This window comes from Herpailurus yagouaroundi, unplaced genomic scaffold (assembly GCF_014898765.1).
Source record: "Herpailurus yagouaroundi ecotype Mexico unplaced genomic scaffold, PumYag 410, whole genome shotgun sequence".
Taxonomy (NCBI): Eukaryota; Metazoa; Chordata; class Mammalia; order Carnivora; family Felidae; genus Herpailurus; species Herpailurus yagouaroundi.
The window spans coordinates 1905838-1922385 of record NW_024412627.1 but is presented as its reverse complement, the minus strand read 5'-3'; the positions used below and the strand labels follow the sequence as shown (position 1 = coordinate 1922385).

Below are 16548 nucleotides of genomic sequence, written 5' to 3'. Positions count from 1 at the left end.
GGCTGACTGGGGGTTCCTCGGGCCTGGTAGAGCCCGGGCATTCGATGGAGTTGAGGGTTATCTCATGATGTCCCATTATGTCCGTGTGGGTGTTGGGTGGTGGTGAGCAGGACCAGCGGGATATTCTTCAAGTTTCAAAGAGTACTCTTCTTCCGTAGTGGTTAGGAGGTGAGTTCAGATCAAGGCTGGAGACCGATGAGTTCAACCACCCTTTCTGGGGCATTCATTTAGTGCTTGACTGGAGAGCCTAAGTCAATTAGACATCTGCATAACAGCAACCTTAATAAATAGTAGTAATAATAATAATAATAATAATAATAATGGCTAGCATTTATGGAGTGCTTATTTTTGGCCTAGTACTATACCCTAAGATCCTGTTCTGGGAGCTTCAGGGGACTGAACTCACTTGATCCTCAGCAGTAGGTACTGTTATCTTCCCCATTTTGCAGAGGAGGAAACTGAGCCTTCGATTAAGTAACCTGTTCAACGGTTACAAAGATTATAAGTGACCCACGTGTTGATTTGAACCCAGGCCATCCGTCTGTAGAATCTGTGCTCTAAAGGCATATTGTGAGAAGTTCCCAGAGGTAATACTGTCCAAAACAGGACTTAAAGATTGGATTTAGGTGGGCACTTGGCAGAGTATTCTGGACAGGAAACAGCAAATGTGAAGCCTGCAGGAGGAGAAATATGTTAAGTTTGGTTGAAGTGTAGGATTGGAGGTGGGGAATGAGGAATAATGTTTGGCACTTACATGTATGCTTGTTGTGAGCCGGGACTGTTCTAAGATCCTGACATAGAGCGAGTTATTTAATTTTTACAAAAGCCTTAGAAGAGAAAATCGAGGCACAGAGCGTTTAAGTGACTTGTTTAAGATCATCTGCTAGCAAGACCAGAACCCCCAATTTGAATCCACAAAGTCTGGGGTACAAAACCCACTCTGCCCTTCGCTCAGTTGGACTGGAGAGGGAATTGGGTGGTCTTTTAATCCACTTAAATAGCTTATCCTTTATCGAAAGGGTAGTTAGAAGCCACTGAAAGGCGAGTCAGACTAGGGGCAAAGTGTGAAGTTGAGAGATTTTAGTAATCCAGCCACAAACAACCAATCATGGTTTTGCTTACCAGGGTGCAGGTGAAAATAAGAGAAGCAGGTGGGATGAAAACCTATGAAACCAGAATAAAGAGGATTGGGTGACTGGATGTGGGGTATAAGGAGAGGTGGGAATCAGGGATGAGTCCTCTGGTTCCTGATATTTGGGTACCTGAGTGAATACTGATGCCCTGCCCTGTTGGTAGGGAACACAGAAGGGCAGCACAGTGGTTGAGTCTTGGGGGAGGTGGGGAAGATGTTGAACGTACTTTGAGACACATGGAGTTTGAAGTTCCTTTGGGTCACCCTAGTGGAGATTCTGTTTAGTAAACATGTGGCTTCATGCGGGGCAGGGGAGGGGGGAGCAGGCCAGAGAGAGGGATGGACCTGGACATGTGGAGTCATCCCGAATGGTTGGATGTTTAAGTTGTAGGCCAGGATTCTCCCTGGAGGCCTAAGACATGGCCCTGAGGTGCACCTACGTGGAAGGGCTGGGTGAAGGACTAGGAACCTTTCAAGAAGCCTGGGAAGGTGCGGCTGGAGAAATGGAGGGTAGCAGTTCAGAGCGGTGTCCTGGCAGATGTGATTGGGGGTTGGAGGGTTACGCAGTGTAGAGATCACACAGAAGGCAAAGGAGGAAAGGGCCAATAAGCGGAAGTGGGATTTAGCCTCAACTGGACTAGAGCAGGATGTGAGCGAGGTTTGTAAGGAAAGCTTAACAAAGTTGGCTGACTGGATAAAGGAAGAAACCCAAGTCAAAGATGTCTCCATGACATTGATACGACACAACTGGGAGAGAGTGGAAAGGAGGGACTTTATTGGGGGCGGGGAGAGGCAGTTATAACTTTGCCTTTGATCTCCTTGAATTTGAGGTGTTTGGTAGACAAGCGAAGATACAGGGTCAGTGTTTGGAGGGAAAAGGCAGGACATAGGATCCCAAGGTGAAAATTGTTAACGTACAGGCACCAGATTTGAAGGGAAACCAAAAGACCACGACTTGGGCCAGTAGGACGGTTCTGGTTCCAGCATTCAGCTTCTTAGGGTGGATTTGGGGGACCCTGGGAAGGCCTGTGTTCTTTGCGTTAAAAAGGCAGGAATGCTGCTCTAATCTGCATTTGCAAAGCGGGAAGACTGAGTGAGCACATTCTCTCTCTCTCTCTGGTCTCAGCAGGAGGTCGTCAGAAGAATGTGGCCCAGTATGTACTGTTTCCGGAGCTGATTTGTGGTTTGGTATTTGTGCCTTCCCTCTTGTAGATACGAAGAGATTGACTTGGAAACCGGAATTTTGGAGTCCCGGAGGGATCCAGTCGCTTTGGAGGACGTCTACCCCATTCATATGATTTTAGAGAATAAAGATGGCATCCAGGGCTCTTGCCGGTACTTTAAGGAGAGGAAAAACATAACCAATGACATCAGGACCAAGTCTTTACAGCCCCGCTGTATGATGGTGGAGGCCTTTGGCAGGTAACTGATTTGCACCATCAGAAACTCATGGGAATCCTCCTACTTTGAAGTCGGGTGCACAGTCAGAGCGCTGAGTCTCGCCAGCCCTTTACGAAGCCTCTGCCTTCTTCACTCGGCTCATTTTGCTCAGGGACCTGCCTTTCTCTTTCCCTTGTATCCACAGTCCTGGCACGGTTGGGCAGGGCAGGGCAGGAGGCTATCATTTGGATCACTCTTTTTTTTTTTTTAATGTGTTATTTATTTTTGAGAGAGAGCACAAGCGGCAGTCGGGGAGGGAAAGGGGAGGGGGGAACAGAGGCTCTAAAGTGGGCTCTGCGCTTTAGAGTGGGGCTCGAACTCACAAGCCATGAGATCGGTACCTGAGCTGAAGTCAGTCACTTAACCACCTGAGCCACCCAGATGTCCCCTGGATCACTCTCGTAGGGACTGGGCCCCCTTCTGCCCAGCGGTCCTTTCCTGAGTCTCCGGCCGGACCCCCGGTTTCCCAGAGTGGTCCATTCCACCTGTCATCTTCTAAGCCTAGCCCCACTCCCACCTCCCTCCCCGCTTCACAGAACAGGGAGAAGCTGCCCGTGTGAACTCTCCTGACTTCCATCTTCAACTTGAAGCTGTTACACATCTCTTCCTCCCCCCACCCCCACCCCCCAGCTCAGAGGTGACCAGAAACCATGGCCCTGTCTAGGGCCTCGCTCTGCTTCTCTTCCTCCTCCTCTGCCCATCCCCCTTCCCGCCCCCCAGCCCAGCTCCCTGTACCTCCTGCTCTTCCCTGCCTCTCTCAGGAAGCTCATCTTTCTCCATCATTTTCTTTCTTTCTTTTTTTTTTTTAATGTTTGTTTATTTTTGAGAGGGAGGGGCAGAGAGAGAGGGAGACAGGATCTTACTGCTGACAGCAGTAAGCCCGATGCGGAGCTCAAAGTCACAAACCTCGAGGTCATGACTTGAGCTGAAGTCGGATGCTTAACCAACTAAGCCACCCAGGTGCCCCTTCTCCGTCATTTCCAACTTTTGCCTTTCTGCTGGTGCTGTCTCCTCAGCCCTAACGTGACTCACACAGCTTACAACAGGACCTTCTCTTGACCTCAGATCCCCTGTGACCATAGATCTCTCTTTCTCTCTGCCGCTTGTAGGACCAAGCTTCCCAGAAGAAATAGCCACTCTCACTCTTTGTCCCCTTCACCTCTGCCCTCTCGGTCCTGATGTCTGACTTTATTACTTCACCGAAATCTTATCCCCGAAGATTCCTAGTAATGAGCCCGTGGACACTGTAGGGCCCATAACCTCCTTGCCCCCTCCACCCCATCAAGGACTTGTAAAGCTCTTGTCCCATGGCTTCCTGCTTTATTTTCCTGTTCTAGCCGATCCTTACCAGCTCCCTCATGGACTCCCTGACTTCCTTCCACCCCTTAAATGTTGGGCTGCTCCCCAGGGCTCTGAGTGCTCCCCAGGCGTCTGTCAAGTGCCGTGTGTGGAGTTACAGTAACCTCTTCCTCAGTGCGCCCAGAAGTCAGAGCATCACTCTCCTTCACCCCAAACTTGCCTCCTCTTCCATTTCCTGCCCCTTTTGTGTCTTCCCTCTGCTCCAGAGGATTCCCATGCGCCTGCCGTATAAGACGCAAACTTGGGCCCCTTCTCTCTTTCTACGTTCAGCTGGCCACCGAGTCCTGTGGACTTGACCTTCTGACGTTTTCTCAAACGCCCTTTGGGCTCAAAATAGTACAATAGTCTCTTATCTCCCTTCGTACTGTCTCTCCTCTTCGGAACTTTCCACACTGCATGGAACATTTTTCTCTAAGATGGACTTGTGGTGGAAAGTGCCTTGGTCACTCAGGACAGATAGCTCAGACTGGCCGCATGTCCCCCACAGACATGCTTTGTTTAGCCAGCATGGTGGTTTGTTTGTTTTCAATTTTATTTCATTGCTAATATTTAAAATCTGGATTTCTACCTCCTCTTAAAAAAATTACAGGATCCATGGGGCGCCTGGGTGGCTTGACGGGTCAAGCCTCTGACGGCAACTCAGGTCATGATCTCCTGGTTTGTAAGTTCGAGCCCCACCTCGGGCTCTGTACTGTCAGCAGAGTCTGCTTTGGATCTTCTGTCTCCCTCTCTCTCTGCCCCTCCTGACTTGTGCTCTCTCTCTCTGGGACTGTGATTTTCCCTTGGTATTTAGGCCAGAACCATGAGCCATGTCCCACCTAGTGCTGCCCACCCTGCTGAGTGGCCCATCAGGCTCCATATGCCTACCCTCTGCCCACCCAGCTCTCCCCCCATAGCCCTCTCTGTGCTTTGGCCCGAACACGCCGGGCTAATCTGTTACTCAGGGCTGCAACACATGTTGTTCCTTTTGCTTAGAGTCTTCTGCCTTCAGGACTCCTGGGGGGCTCGGTTGGTTAAACGTCTGACTCTTGATTTCGGCTCAGGTCATGATCTCACGGTTCGTGAGATCGAGCCTCTATTCGTCGGACTCTGAGCTGACAGCGCGGAGCCTGCTTGGGATTCTTTCTCTGCCGCTCCCTGACTCATGCACACGCACACTCCTCTCTCTGTCTCTCTCTCTCTCTCAAATAAATAAACTTAAAAATATTCTGCTTCAGATCTTCACATCTCCCACCCCCTTCTCTTCATTCAGCCTTGGACTTGGTTCCTCAAAAAGTATGTCCCTGTTGCCCAGACATCATCGTATTACTCACGTCAGTACCAAAAATGGTCTTCAGTGTTTATTTACGTCACTCTTTCCATACCAGACTGTAACCTTGAGGGCAGAAACTCTTGTTTGTTCATGGCTGTATCTCTAGGATCTAGACTGTGCCTGGCACCACATCGGCTCCTGAGAGTGCATGTTGACTGATTGACTCTCCTGTTGGTCTGGAAGTTCTCACCCCTGACCTGTGTCATGGCATCCAAACTCCCTGGACGGCACTGCCAGGCCTTTTGGGATGTGGACTCGCACTGACCTCTCGGGCTCTCCTTCCTTCTGCTTTGCAGCCTGCGACCCCACACCAGGCTTCTCGTCCGGGCCATTTGCCCCCAGGACAGGCGCACTGCTTCGTGCCCCCAGAAACTTGCAGGTTCTGCTTCCTTGCCCTTCACCGCCCCCCCCCCCGCCCCCAAGCTTAGTGCTCACTCAACATCCCCTCCTGTGAGAGCGTTCCCTAGTTACTGTGCTCCGTTCACACGCACAGCTTAGATGGAATTGGGCTCTGGACGTATGCCATTTCCTAGGTGCTCTCTGACAGCTGTTGGATCATAGCATAATCGCTCACTTTCTGGACTTCCTCCTCCAGTGGACTGTGAGCTCCTTGAAGGTGGATACCGCTTTTATCTATCTTGGCATCTCTGGTACTTTACATTGTGCTTAATCAGTATTTGACATCCTGTCTGGTGACCACACTCAGCATTTTAAGCCTAGCAGGAGTCCCTTAGTCAGCTAATTGGAACTGTCGGGATTATGATAGTACAGCGTAGTAAACAAATCTGAGCCTGTGTGAAAAGCAGCAAACCTGTTCCCCAGTTTTCCAGCTTTCTTTTCCCAGCTGACCTCTTCCAGTTTAACTTAATGAACCTGTTTTGGACGAGAGAGCAAAGGTCCTAAGTCTGTGATGTGCAGACACAGGATGTGGACTGTCTCTTTCCTGCGTGTTCGCAACCATTCTCTCTGAGGATGGATTCTGCCGACTTCCATGACTCTACAGAAGACTTATTTTAGGTCCCAAACAGTGTAAGGTTAAAAGGAAGACAACCTCTTCTTTCATCTTTGGCCCAGTTGGTGGTAGAAGTGAAACCAGCCAGTGTGGGGTAGGAGGAAGGAGAACCATCAGTCGGAGGGATGTGATAGAAGAAATCTATTTCTCTGCCGAGTCTCCATCACTTAAGTCTGAGACTCCACCCACTAGGCCTCATCTGCTAATTTAAGCTGACATCTTGGGCAGATTGGCCCACTCCATTCACATACTCTTGGGGTCCAAGCCTTGGAGCAGAGATCCCACGAGGGTGTGCTGGCAGAGAACCCCTCACTCACTCACTTCTTGGCACCAAGATACCCCCACTCGGAAGCGCTCCCTTTCCCAGATGAATGCATCACTGAGGGTCCCTGTATAAGAACTCATGGACTACCAACCCCTCAAATCTGGGCCAGCATCTAATTCTTCTTAGCTCTGTTGTTCAGACATCTAACCACAAGGCCTGTCTCCCATCACGTCACTCAGTCTGAAATGCCTTGCTAGGACGTATTCTTGGCCTCTTTATTATTTTCACACCTCAAGTCACTAGGAGGAGCTGACGATTCTTCCAGGGTCTGGTCTTCAACAGACTACAAATCCGCTGATTACCCAGTTCGGTACAGACTTACCTTGTCATCCTGCGCTTCACAGATACTGCATTTTTTAGAAATTGAAGGTTCGTGGCAACCTTGCATCAAGCACCATTTTTCCCAACAGCATTTGCTCGCTTCGTGTCTCTGTATCACATTTCGGTCATTTTCTCAATATATTTTCTTTCTTTTCTTTATTTTTTTTTTAATGTTTATCTTTGAAAGAGAGACAGAATACAAGCGAGAGAGGGGCAGAGAGAGAGGGAGACACAGAATCTGAAACAGGCTCCAAGCTCTGAGCTGTCAGGACAGAGCCCGGCGCAGGGCTCGAACTCACAAATTGTAAAGACCGTGACCTGAGCTGAAGTTGGACGCTTAACCAACTGAGCCACACAGGCGCCCCAATTTTCTCAATATTTTGAACTTTTTCGTTACTATATTTGTTACGGTGATCTGGGACCGGTGATTACAATTTGGTGAAGGCTCAGATGATGGTTAGCATTTCTTAGCAATAGTATTTTTTAATTAAGGTACACACATTGGTTTTTTTTGGACGTAATGTCATTGCACACTTAATACACTACACTACAGTATAGTATAAACATACTTTTATATGCACTGGAAACCAGAAACTTTATTTGACTAGCTTTATTGTGATACTTGCTTTATCACACTATTTGCTTTCTTGCAATGGTCTAGAGTTGAACCTACAACATCTCTGAGACGTGCCTGTATTTTTGACTCTGAAGCTTATCTGTCCAGTTCAGTAGGCTAGTTTGCTCACTTAACAAATACAGAGCCCCTACTATGCACTACAATCATACTAGGCACTGAAGGTGTCCTAGTGAACAAGTCAGTACCATGTGCCTACCTTTATGACACTTAAATTTGAAGGGAGGAGATGGACAAGAATGTCTGCAAAAAAAAAAAAAAAATGACCTTAAAAAAAATTTTTTTTTATGTTTATTTACTTTTGAGAGAGAGAGAGAGACAGAGCACGACTGGGAGAGGGGCAGAGAGTGAGGGCGACACAGAACCCGAAGCAGGATCCAGGCTCCAAGCTGTCAGCACAGAGCCTGATGCGGAACTCGAACTCACCAACCATGAGATCATGACCTGAGCCAAAGTCAGACGCTCAACTGACTGAGCCCCCCGAGGCATCCCCAAAATATGACCATTTTTAAGAGTGCCGGGTGCTGTGAAGAATATGGCAATGGCCAGGTAGGGGATAGCTGGGGCTAGACTTTCAGGAAGGCCCGAGGAGGTCATGTCTAAGCAGTAGCCCCAATGATCAGAAGGAATCCGTCACCTACAGATTCGGGGAGGAGCCCGGGCAGAGGAAGCAGCTCATTTGAGGACCATCAGGGCCATGGAGGGTGCATCGGATGTACCAGGCCCTGCTGGGGAGTTTGGGCTTTGGTCTGAGTGTCCTGACGAGACCTCGGAGGGCACCACATAAGGAGAACACAAGGTTGGCGCTGTTCACCCCAAATGCTGCAGTTTGGACACTGAAACCGCCTTAATGGGGGGGATTGTAAAGCTGTAAGAAGCAGCACAAAATGATGATTCTCTAAGGTTCAGCGTTTTGTTTGTTTTTTTAAGTTTATTTATAAATAAGCGTGCAGGGTAGGGGCAGGGTGAGCAAGAATCCCAAGCAGGCTTCATGCTCTGCACTGAGCCTGACGTGGGGCTCGATTCCATGAACCGCGAGATCATGGCCTGAGCCAAAACCAAGAGTCTGATGCTTAACTGACTTAACAGGCACCCCCTGTTTTTTCATATTTTCTTCAAATCACTTAAAGTTATTTCTTCTGTGTCATTGTTTCTGATCCGCAGGTGGGGAAAGAGACTGATCATCGTCGCCTCACAGGACATGCGGTACAGGGCCTTGATAGGCTTGGAGGGTGACCCCGACCTGAAGCTCCCTGACTTCTCCTACTGCATTTTGGAGCGGTTGGGCCGGTCCCGGTGGCAAGGCGAGCTCCAGCGTGACCTCCACAGCACTGCTTTCAAGTGAGGGGATGATTCGCTTGAGAGGGCTCCCTGATGATTGTGCCCTGCCCCCCAGCATGGGCCTGTTGACCTACCTCCTTCCCCGTTCCTCTCAGCCCTGCCACTGGGGCAGTCTGCAACCTATGCTGACTGGGAGTGCAGGGCTTTGTGTATGAAGAGACACTGGAGTGACCCTATAATTTAGTATTTAAACCAGACATTTTGAGAGTGGAGAGTGGGGCCCCAGGGCAAGGCCAAGGCAGTGGGCATAAATTGGGACCGCCAGGCAAATCAGGATGTATAGTCCCCCTAGTTATTGGCCACTACAGGATTGGGCACCTGTATTTGATGGTGTCATCACTAACCCTCATCGTCGCCCACCCCACCGTCCGTCCCGTGCCCATTTCCCTGGGCCTCCACCCCCATCCCCCGTCCGCCTCTGCCAGGGACCTCGGCTGTGCTCTTAGGCTGAGGCATGGCTGTTGTTTTCAAGGCCGCTGTCCCACAGTGACTGTCGTCGTAGAGTGGCTGGGTAGGACTAGCCAGTGCTACAGTGTGTGTCTAGCACTGACGTTCAGGTGAGAGGCCCTCTGCGCTGTTGGGGGAAAGCAGCCAGCAAAGCAAAAATGACAGAGCCACGCTCCTCCTCTCCTCCAGGGTTGATGCCGGGAAGCTCCACTATCACCGGAAGATTCTGAACAAAAATGGGCTCATTACGATGCAGTCACATGTGATCCGATTACCCACCGGAGCCCAGCAGCACTCGATCCTCCTCCTGCTGAATCGGTTTCACGTGGACAGGTATAGCGTGTGCACGCCAAAGCACTCCGTTCTGCCCTGCGCGTTAGGCCTTTACAAACCATGGAGGCTAAATCACAGCACGACCGTAGCTTTTTACTTTTATTGATTTATGTTTTGCTTTTATTTTAGACAGGACGAGCACACACGTACATGCGCAAGCAGGGGAGGGGCAGAGGGAGGGAGAGAATCTTTTAAGTTTTTTTTTAAACATTTATTTATTTTTTTTTGAGAGACATAGAAAGAGCACGAGTGGGGGAGGGGCAGAGGGAGAGGGAGCCACGGAATCCGAAGCGGGTTCCAGGTTCTGAGCTGTCAGCACAGAGCCCAAAGCAGGGCTTGAACTATGAACCATCAGATCATGACCTGAACCAAAGTCGGGACGCTTGACCGACTGAGCCACCCAGGTGCCCCAAGGGAGAGAGCCTTAAGCAAGCTCCACGCTGAGCGTGGACCCCAATATAGGGTTTGATCCCACAACCCTGGGACCATGATCTGAGGCAAAATCAAGGGTTGGATGCTCAACCAACTGAGCCACCCAGGTGTCCGTGACTATAGGTTTTTTTTCTTTTTTTTTAACTTTATTTATTTATTTTGAGAGAGAGAACATGAGTACAAATGGGAGAGAGGGACGGGGGGTGGGCAGAGAGAGAGAAAGAGAGAGAGAATCTTAGACTCCACACTCAGTGAGGAGCCCGACGCGGGGCCTGAACTCATGAACCATCAGATCATGACCTGAACCAAAGTCAAGAGCCAGACGCTTAACTGACTGAGCTACCCAGGTGCCCTAGACTATAGCTTTTTAAAAGAGATTTACTATCCATTTTTGATTGTGAAAATAAGTCATGCTGATTTAGAAAATTTGGAGATTATACTGAAAAGAAGGAAAAAAAATTCCTGTAACCCCATTGCCCAGCAATAGGGACTGTTAACATTTTGGTGAAATTTGGGAGGGGAGTATAAAAATAAAAACAAATCAGTCAAATCAGATTTGTTTTGGTGACAGAATTGAGATTGAATTGTATCCGATTTAAAATTGGCATGTTTTTCCAACACGCAACTCTCATAATCAGCCTAGACGGTGAGATGTGGAGGTTGTGCTGAGTGATCACCGTGCATGACGTTGCTATTTAGCCACGGGTCCTGGTCCAGCCAGTATAGCAAGGTGGTGAGATGTGTACATTCCCTTCTGAGGATGAGGGTTTCTGGGAGTGAGTCTCTGACTCCTTCCTGCTCCCTGTTGGGGTGACTGCCTGGCATAGGAATGGGGGAAAGCAGGGTTCCACCACGCTTGAGACAGGCCTCAGCCTGCCCTCCGGCACCTCATGGCCTCCTTGGTGAGACATCCAGAGACCAGGGTAGGGAAGGATCGAGCTGGAGTAGGCCTTGGAAAAGGTGGCCCTCGGGTGAGTAAGCGGGAGCCCCCGAGCGCCTGGCCACCAGTGCTCCACAGTGGAGTCGGGCAATGTCACGGAATCCTTGAGAGGCAGTAGGCAGGCCCTTCCTTTCCCTGGACCACGGGGAATGACTTTGACTCACCCCTAGCCGAATGACAGAGACCTTGCCCATTACCAGTGGCCAGGCATGCTCTCCAAGTGGGAGGTGAGTGAACACTCAGGATTAAGTATAAGTTTTAAAGTCGACAGTGTCCACTGCCTAGCACAGGCCTGGGCCCAAAGAAAGTGCTTGATATACATGTAGGCAGACTGTTGACTAAGGATTTCCAGGAGTAATGATATCACTGTATTCCTGTCAAAATTCCAAATTTGTCATCAAACCTGTATTTTAGAAATCCTACTGGAGAGAGAATCATGCTTCGACAGTTTGCATTTTATGTATTTAGTCTTACTTTCCACTAGTTAAATACAGTATCACTAGACTCCTACCTGGTGTAGGCGGCAGCTGTGGGTGGAAGAGATTAACAGTGGACTAAGTCAAGATCTGTATTTAAATCTTTGCCCCTTACTTGGGCAAAGGCACTTGTCCTCTCTGAACCACGGTTTCTTCTCCTAGAAAATGGCCATGACTCAGTGCTTGGTATTAATTCACATGCAGTAAATATCTGTGCCTTCCTTTATCCTTTCATGTGTTGAGAGGCAGTCAAAGTGGAGAAGTGGGTGCAGACTCTGTATCCCATACATAAGCCCTCCGTGACCCTGAGCTTGTGACCAGTTAAAGTCAAGGTCACCTTCCCAGCTACACCCTGCCCCCAGCCTCCCCAGGCACACATGGTTGGGAGCCCTCCACTCTCTTTCATAGCTTCCTTGGTGGCCATTAGCTTGGAGGCAGTCATTTATGATTCTACACAATAAAAATGAGTTGGGGGTTGGGCTTGATCAGGCCACTGAAGTCAGAGTAGAGGCCAGCCTTCAGAATCAGAGGCATCATGATATAGCGAACAGAGCGCTGGATGTGGGCAAGGACCTACGTTCGTGTCTTGAGTCTGAAGTTTAGAAAACCTGTTTCACTTCTTTATGAAATAATCCCCTCCTTCACCAAGCGATTTATATAGAAATACCTAAGGTCCTTCCTAAACTTGATGCTATTATAAAATAGCATCATTTATAGCATCATTTGAAGAATCCTTACGGCTGCAGCCCAAAGGTCTAGTTTATACACGGCCACTACCTAGGTGCCCTTGGCCATGTGACCGAGCCACTCAGAGCCGGTCTCTGCCCCACCAAGTGCGCATTGTGGGCTGGATGGTGGCCGAGACCGAAGATGAAGGTTCTGTAGTTTGGGATGTGGTCACTGAAGGCTTGCGAGGCACTCTTTAGCAATAGGTTTGACCAGACAAGCTGTTTTGTGTTTCTCATAGGAGGAGCAAATATGACATCCTCATGGAGAAGCTCTCGGGTATGCTGAGCACACGGAGTAACCAGATGGAGACCCTGGGCAGGCTGAGAGAAGAGCTGGTAAGTGCCCGGGGCCACCTGTGCTCTGGGCTGGACTGAACTGTGCCACAGCCTGGACATCTTTGTTTAGTGTACCTTGATGGTGGCTTGTAATCAGCCCTGTTCACAGACTTAACCGTCCTTAACCTTGAAGTGAGTGGGATCTTCCTTTGTTCCACAGAAGGAAAAAGTGCCCAGGCCTTCATCAAAGGCCTTCCTGCCCTAGGCTGGCCCCCATTTTCCCCAGGGTTTGCTCGAGGCCCTGCGGTATAAGTTCGTGTGGAATGGTGGACCTGGGCACTTAGGGGTGCTTCTGTGAGCACACTTCTAATTCCATCACACTGGTTTAATACTGAAAGGATAGTGTGACGGCACGGGGAGAGAAGTGCTTACCCACCGGTCTAGTCTCTGGGCCCCGCGGTAGAGGTGGGGGGAGGAGGAAAGCACGGAGGGGGCACGTGGCCCCCAGGCTGATTCGAACAGTGTTCGGCGGAGCCAGCATTAGACGGGGGAGAGAAACAAATTGCCCTGCCGGTTAGACAGAGGAACTTACAACCTGAAGTTTAAAGTCAACCTGTTTGGGTCATAGTGATTAGCCCACAAAGGACCGTGATTTGGAATCTGATCATCAATATCAGGGTTGGGGCGCCTGGGTGGCTCAATAGGTTAAACATCCGACTGTGGATTTCAGCTCGGGTCATAATCTCGTGGTTCGTGGGATCGAGCCCCGTGTTGGGCTTCATGCTGAGCTTGGAGCCTGCTTGGGATTCTCTCTCCCTCTCTCTCTGCCCCTCCCTGTCCTTCAAAATAAATAAACATTAAAAAAAACCAAAAAACAATAATCCTTGCTCCTCACCTCCTGCATTGGTGAGTGGAGCCCTCATCTCTGATTCCGTCATAGAGGGAAATGGGCCTCTTCTCTTTGTTAGATCTCCTCTACGCCCGAGCCCCTCATTTGTTCATTTATTTATTTAGAGCTAGAGAGAGCACACGAGCAAGGAAGGGCAGAGGGAGAGAGAATCTTAAGCAGGTTCCATGCCCGACACAGAGCTCCATCTCCTACTCCCGACTGAGATCATGACCTGAGCAGAAATCAGGAGTCAGATGCTTAACTGACTGAGCCACACAGGCCCCCATGCCCAAGTCTCTTTGAGGCAGAGCTTAGGAATTGAGGCCTGGGGGTCAGATTTGGCCTATATGTTGTTAAAAGTACATTTGACCTGGCATTTTTTTTTTTTTTTTTTTAACTGAGATTTCACAGACAAATCTAAGTTCCCTGCTTCCTTTGACATATCAGAGGCTCCGTCAAGCCTGGGCCTGCAGTCTCCTGATGGCAGTCAGCTAGAGCCAGCTGTGTGCTGGCCAGCCGCCCCTCCGCCCACCCCTGCCAGCCCCTTCCTTTCTGCCACCTCTCAGACACCAGGCCCTTGTCATTTGTCATTACATGTGCACTGCTGTTTGTGGTAAGAAATATTTTTCGGTATCTGAGTCTCCATGAAGAGTGGAAAATGAAAGAAAAATACGTCTTTCTCTTGAGAGATCCTAGTAGAAATGAAGAAAATCCCTATTTAATAAACAAATCTCTGCCCACATTGTTCCTCATATTTCTTGTCCAGCAGACATCGGTGATTGAAACCCTCCGCCCTACTGGGTCACTCCGGCGTGCGGAGACCGGGCAGGTCGGGTCCCAGGTCAGCACTGTGGACTAAGTGATACGAGTGGACTGTCACAGGGCGCTGTTCTCTTATTCCTCCAGCAGATACTTTAGTGGATGTCTGCTTTGAGTCAGGACTGTGTCCTGTACTTCGATGACAAAAATTAGTGAGGATGACAGGTCTCCCACTGTCGTGGAGCAGTCTCACTGGAGAGGCAGACGTGCGAACACATGCTCAGGCTCGAAGGGGCCTCGCAAGGACGCGCTTGCTTCAGGGAGCTGGGAGAGGCTTTATAGAGCAAGTTGCAGCTGAGCTGGGCTGTGAAGAAGTGTTCCCAAAGTAGACAGACAAGAAATGGCAATTCGGGCACGGGAGGGTGGCTCCAGCAGGTTGTTAGAGGCGCAGTAACCGAGCCGTCACCAGGCGGCAGTGTGCTCAGGCAGGAGGAACGACAATGTGGCTGGAGCGCTAAGAAAGGTCTAGAGCACCGGGCTGAGGGGCTGGTTTGTGGCCTTCAGCCTCATAAACCGCCGGTGGCAATTCAGAGACGGAGAAATTACGAGGAGGGAAGAGTGTTTATAGGAAATGAACCTGGCAGAGGAAGAGAGATTGGAGGTGTGAGTGGCAAGGTGGATGCTGTTGACTCTGGCCGGGGGTGATGACCGCTAGAAGGGAGATGTTTTGGAGAGGAGCTAGCAGGGCGGAGTGAGCGCCTGAGGCCAGGACATGGAGGTGAGTGAAAGGGAAGGAGTCTTGCTGTCCGGCTTGAGTAATGGCTCCTCATTGAAGCCGATGGGGCTGGAGGGCAGGCTCCCGAGAGCAGGAACCGGGGACCAGCGACCGTGCCTGTTTGTTCACTGCTGAAGCCCCACCAGGCGGACGCTGCCTGGCCCATGGTAGGCGCTCAGTAAGTATTTGTGGAATGAGTGTCTGAATAAAGTAGGGAGTTCAGAAGGAGGAACACGTTTGCACGAGGACGAGGCGCATGACAAATTTGACGTTAGGATTTACTGAGTGTGACAGTCTTCTGGGACTTTGACTTAGTGATGTCTCATCGGCAGCCGGAAACAGGGTCAGAGGAAGCGGAGCAGGATTTGGTGAATAATTAGCCAACACGTGAGGTTGATGCCATGAATAGGCATGCTGTCCTTTGGGGGGAGTGGGGGAGGCTCACACTGCCTCTTTCCCTTGTTGCTGGGCAGATTGTGCAAGACCCTGTTGGCAGACCCCCCCAGAGGGCAGGACTCCATCATCCTCTCCCGCGCTTGGGATCGTCCAGGACGTAGGACCCTATGTTAGGGGCTGGGGTTTGATGGATGAGCTTCCGTAGGGTCTTTCCATGATGCCGAGGGCACAGCTAGATTAACAAGAGATCCCATTTACAAGCCGGTGGCTTCGGATGAGCCATATGTGAGTCATCTGTAATTCCTTGATAGCCGTATGTCCTCCTGCCCGAGGGCTGGGGCACTGGCTGCTCTGAGAGTTGATCACATATGTGGTGGCGGCAGCCCGCAGACATTTCGCTCCCTCTCTCTCCCCCAGAGAGTAAGAGGAAACCCATAAGACTCCACTAAAGGCTCTTAGTGGTAAGTGCCTCCTGTCATTCAGCCCATGGCCTACAGCAGCCGGAACTGGCCTCATGACTCCAGGGGTGGCCAAGTCAGTGCTCGTCGCAGCCAGGATGGATTTATGAACAAATGAAACAGGCCGAATGTAAAAAATGTTTTTGCTCTTGGTACGGATTCAAGAAATATGTAACCCTCCTGGTAACTACTGTAGGAGAAGACAGCACATAACTGGTGACCTTCAACTCCAATGTACCAGAGGCTGATGGGGCCACCGTGCATGGGCCTGCCTGTCGTGGCTCCCTCTGACTGCTGCTCTGAGGAACCCCAGTCCTAGGATTTGTTGCTGGATTTTTTTTCTAGGAGAAGCTAGAACCTGCCTCGTATATATACATATATATATATACACACACATACATATGTTTATATATGTTTATATGATATATATACACACAAACATGCATATGTATGAAATCTCTCACTTTCCAACGTTGGCAAGTAAATCAGTTATTTTCAAAAACGTGCCGATGGAAAAGCATGGCCTGCACTGGAGGCTGCACATCAGTAACCCCTGCAGTTGGGGACACGTAGGGTCATTATGGGCACGTTGCCTTGCAGAGCTGTGAGCGGTGGGGCGCACGTGATCATCCTCACGTTGTGGAAACTTCACTGATAGACTACAATTTTCTTTCTCCTGAATCTTTTTGTCTGTTTGTTCCATTGCCTGTGAGAGGTGTGTGTGTGTGTGTGTGTGTGTGTGTGTGTGTGTGTGTGTGTGTGT

The 16548-nt window shown here is 49.8% G+C and overlaps 1 protein-coding gene across 1 annotated transcript in view; it reads left to right on the top strand.

Annotated features, from left to right (window-relative positions):
- GTF3C1 (general transcription factor IIIC subunit 1) overlaps window positions 1–16548 on the top strand; it is a 63522-nt gene that overhangs the window by 507 nt on the left and 46467 nt on the right. The window contains exons 2-5 of the mRNA XM_040463686.1: window positions 2345–2554; window positions 8700–8876; window positions 9513–9656; window positions 12472–12568. Of these exons, the coding sequence (XP_040319620.1) occupies window positions 2345–2554; window positions 8700–8876; window positions 9513–9656; window positions 12472–12568 (628 nt within the window). The remainder of the gene's footprint in view (window positions 1–2344; window positions 2555–8699; window positions 8877–9512; window positions 9657–12471; window positions 12569–16548) is intronic.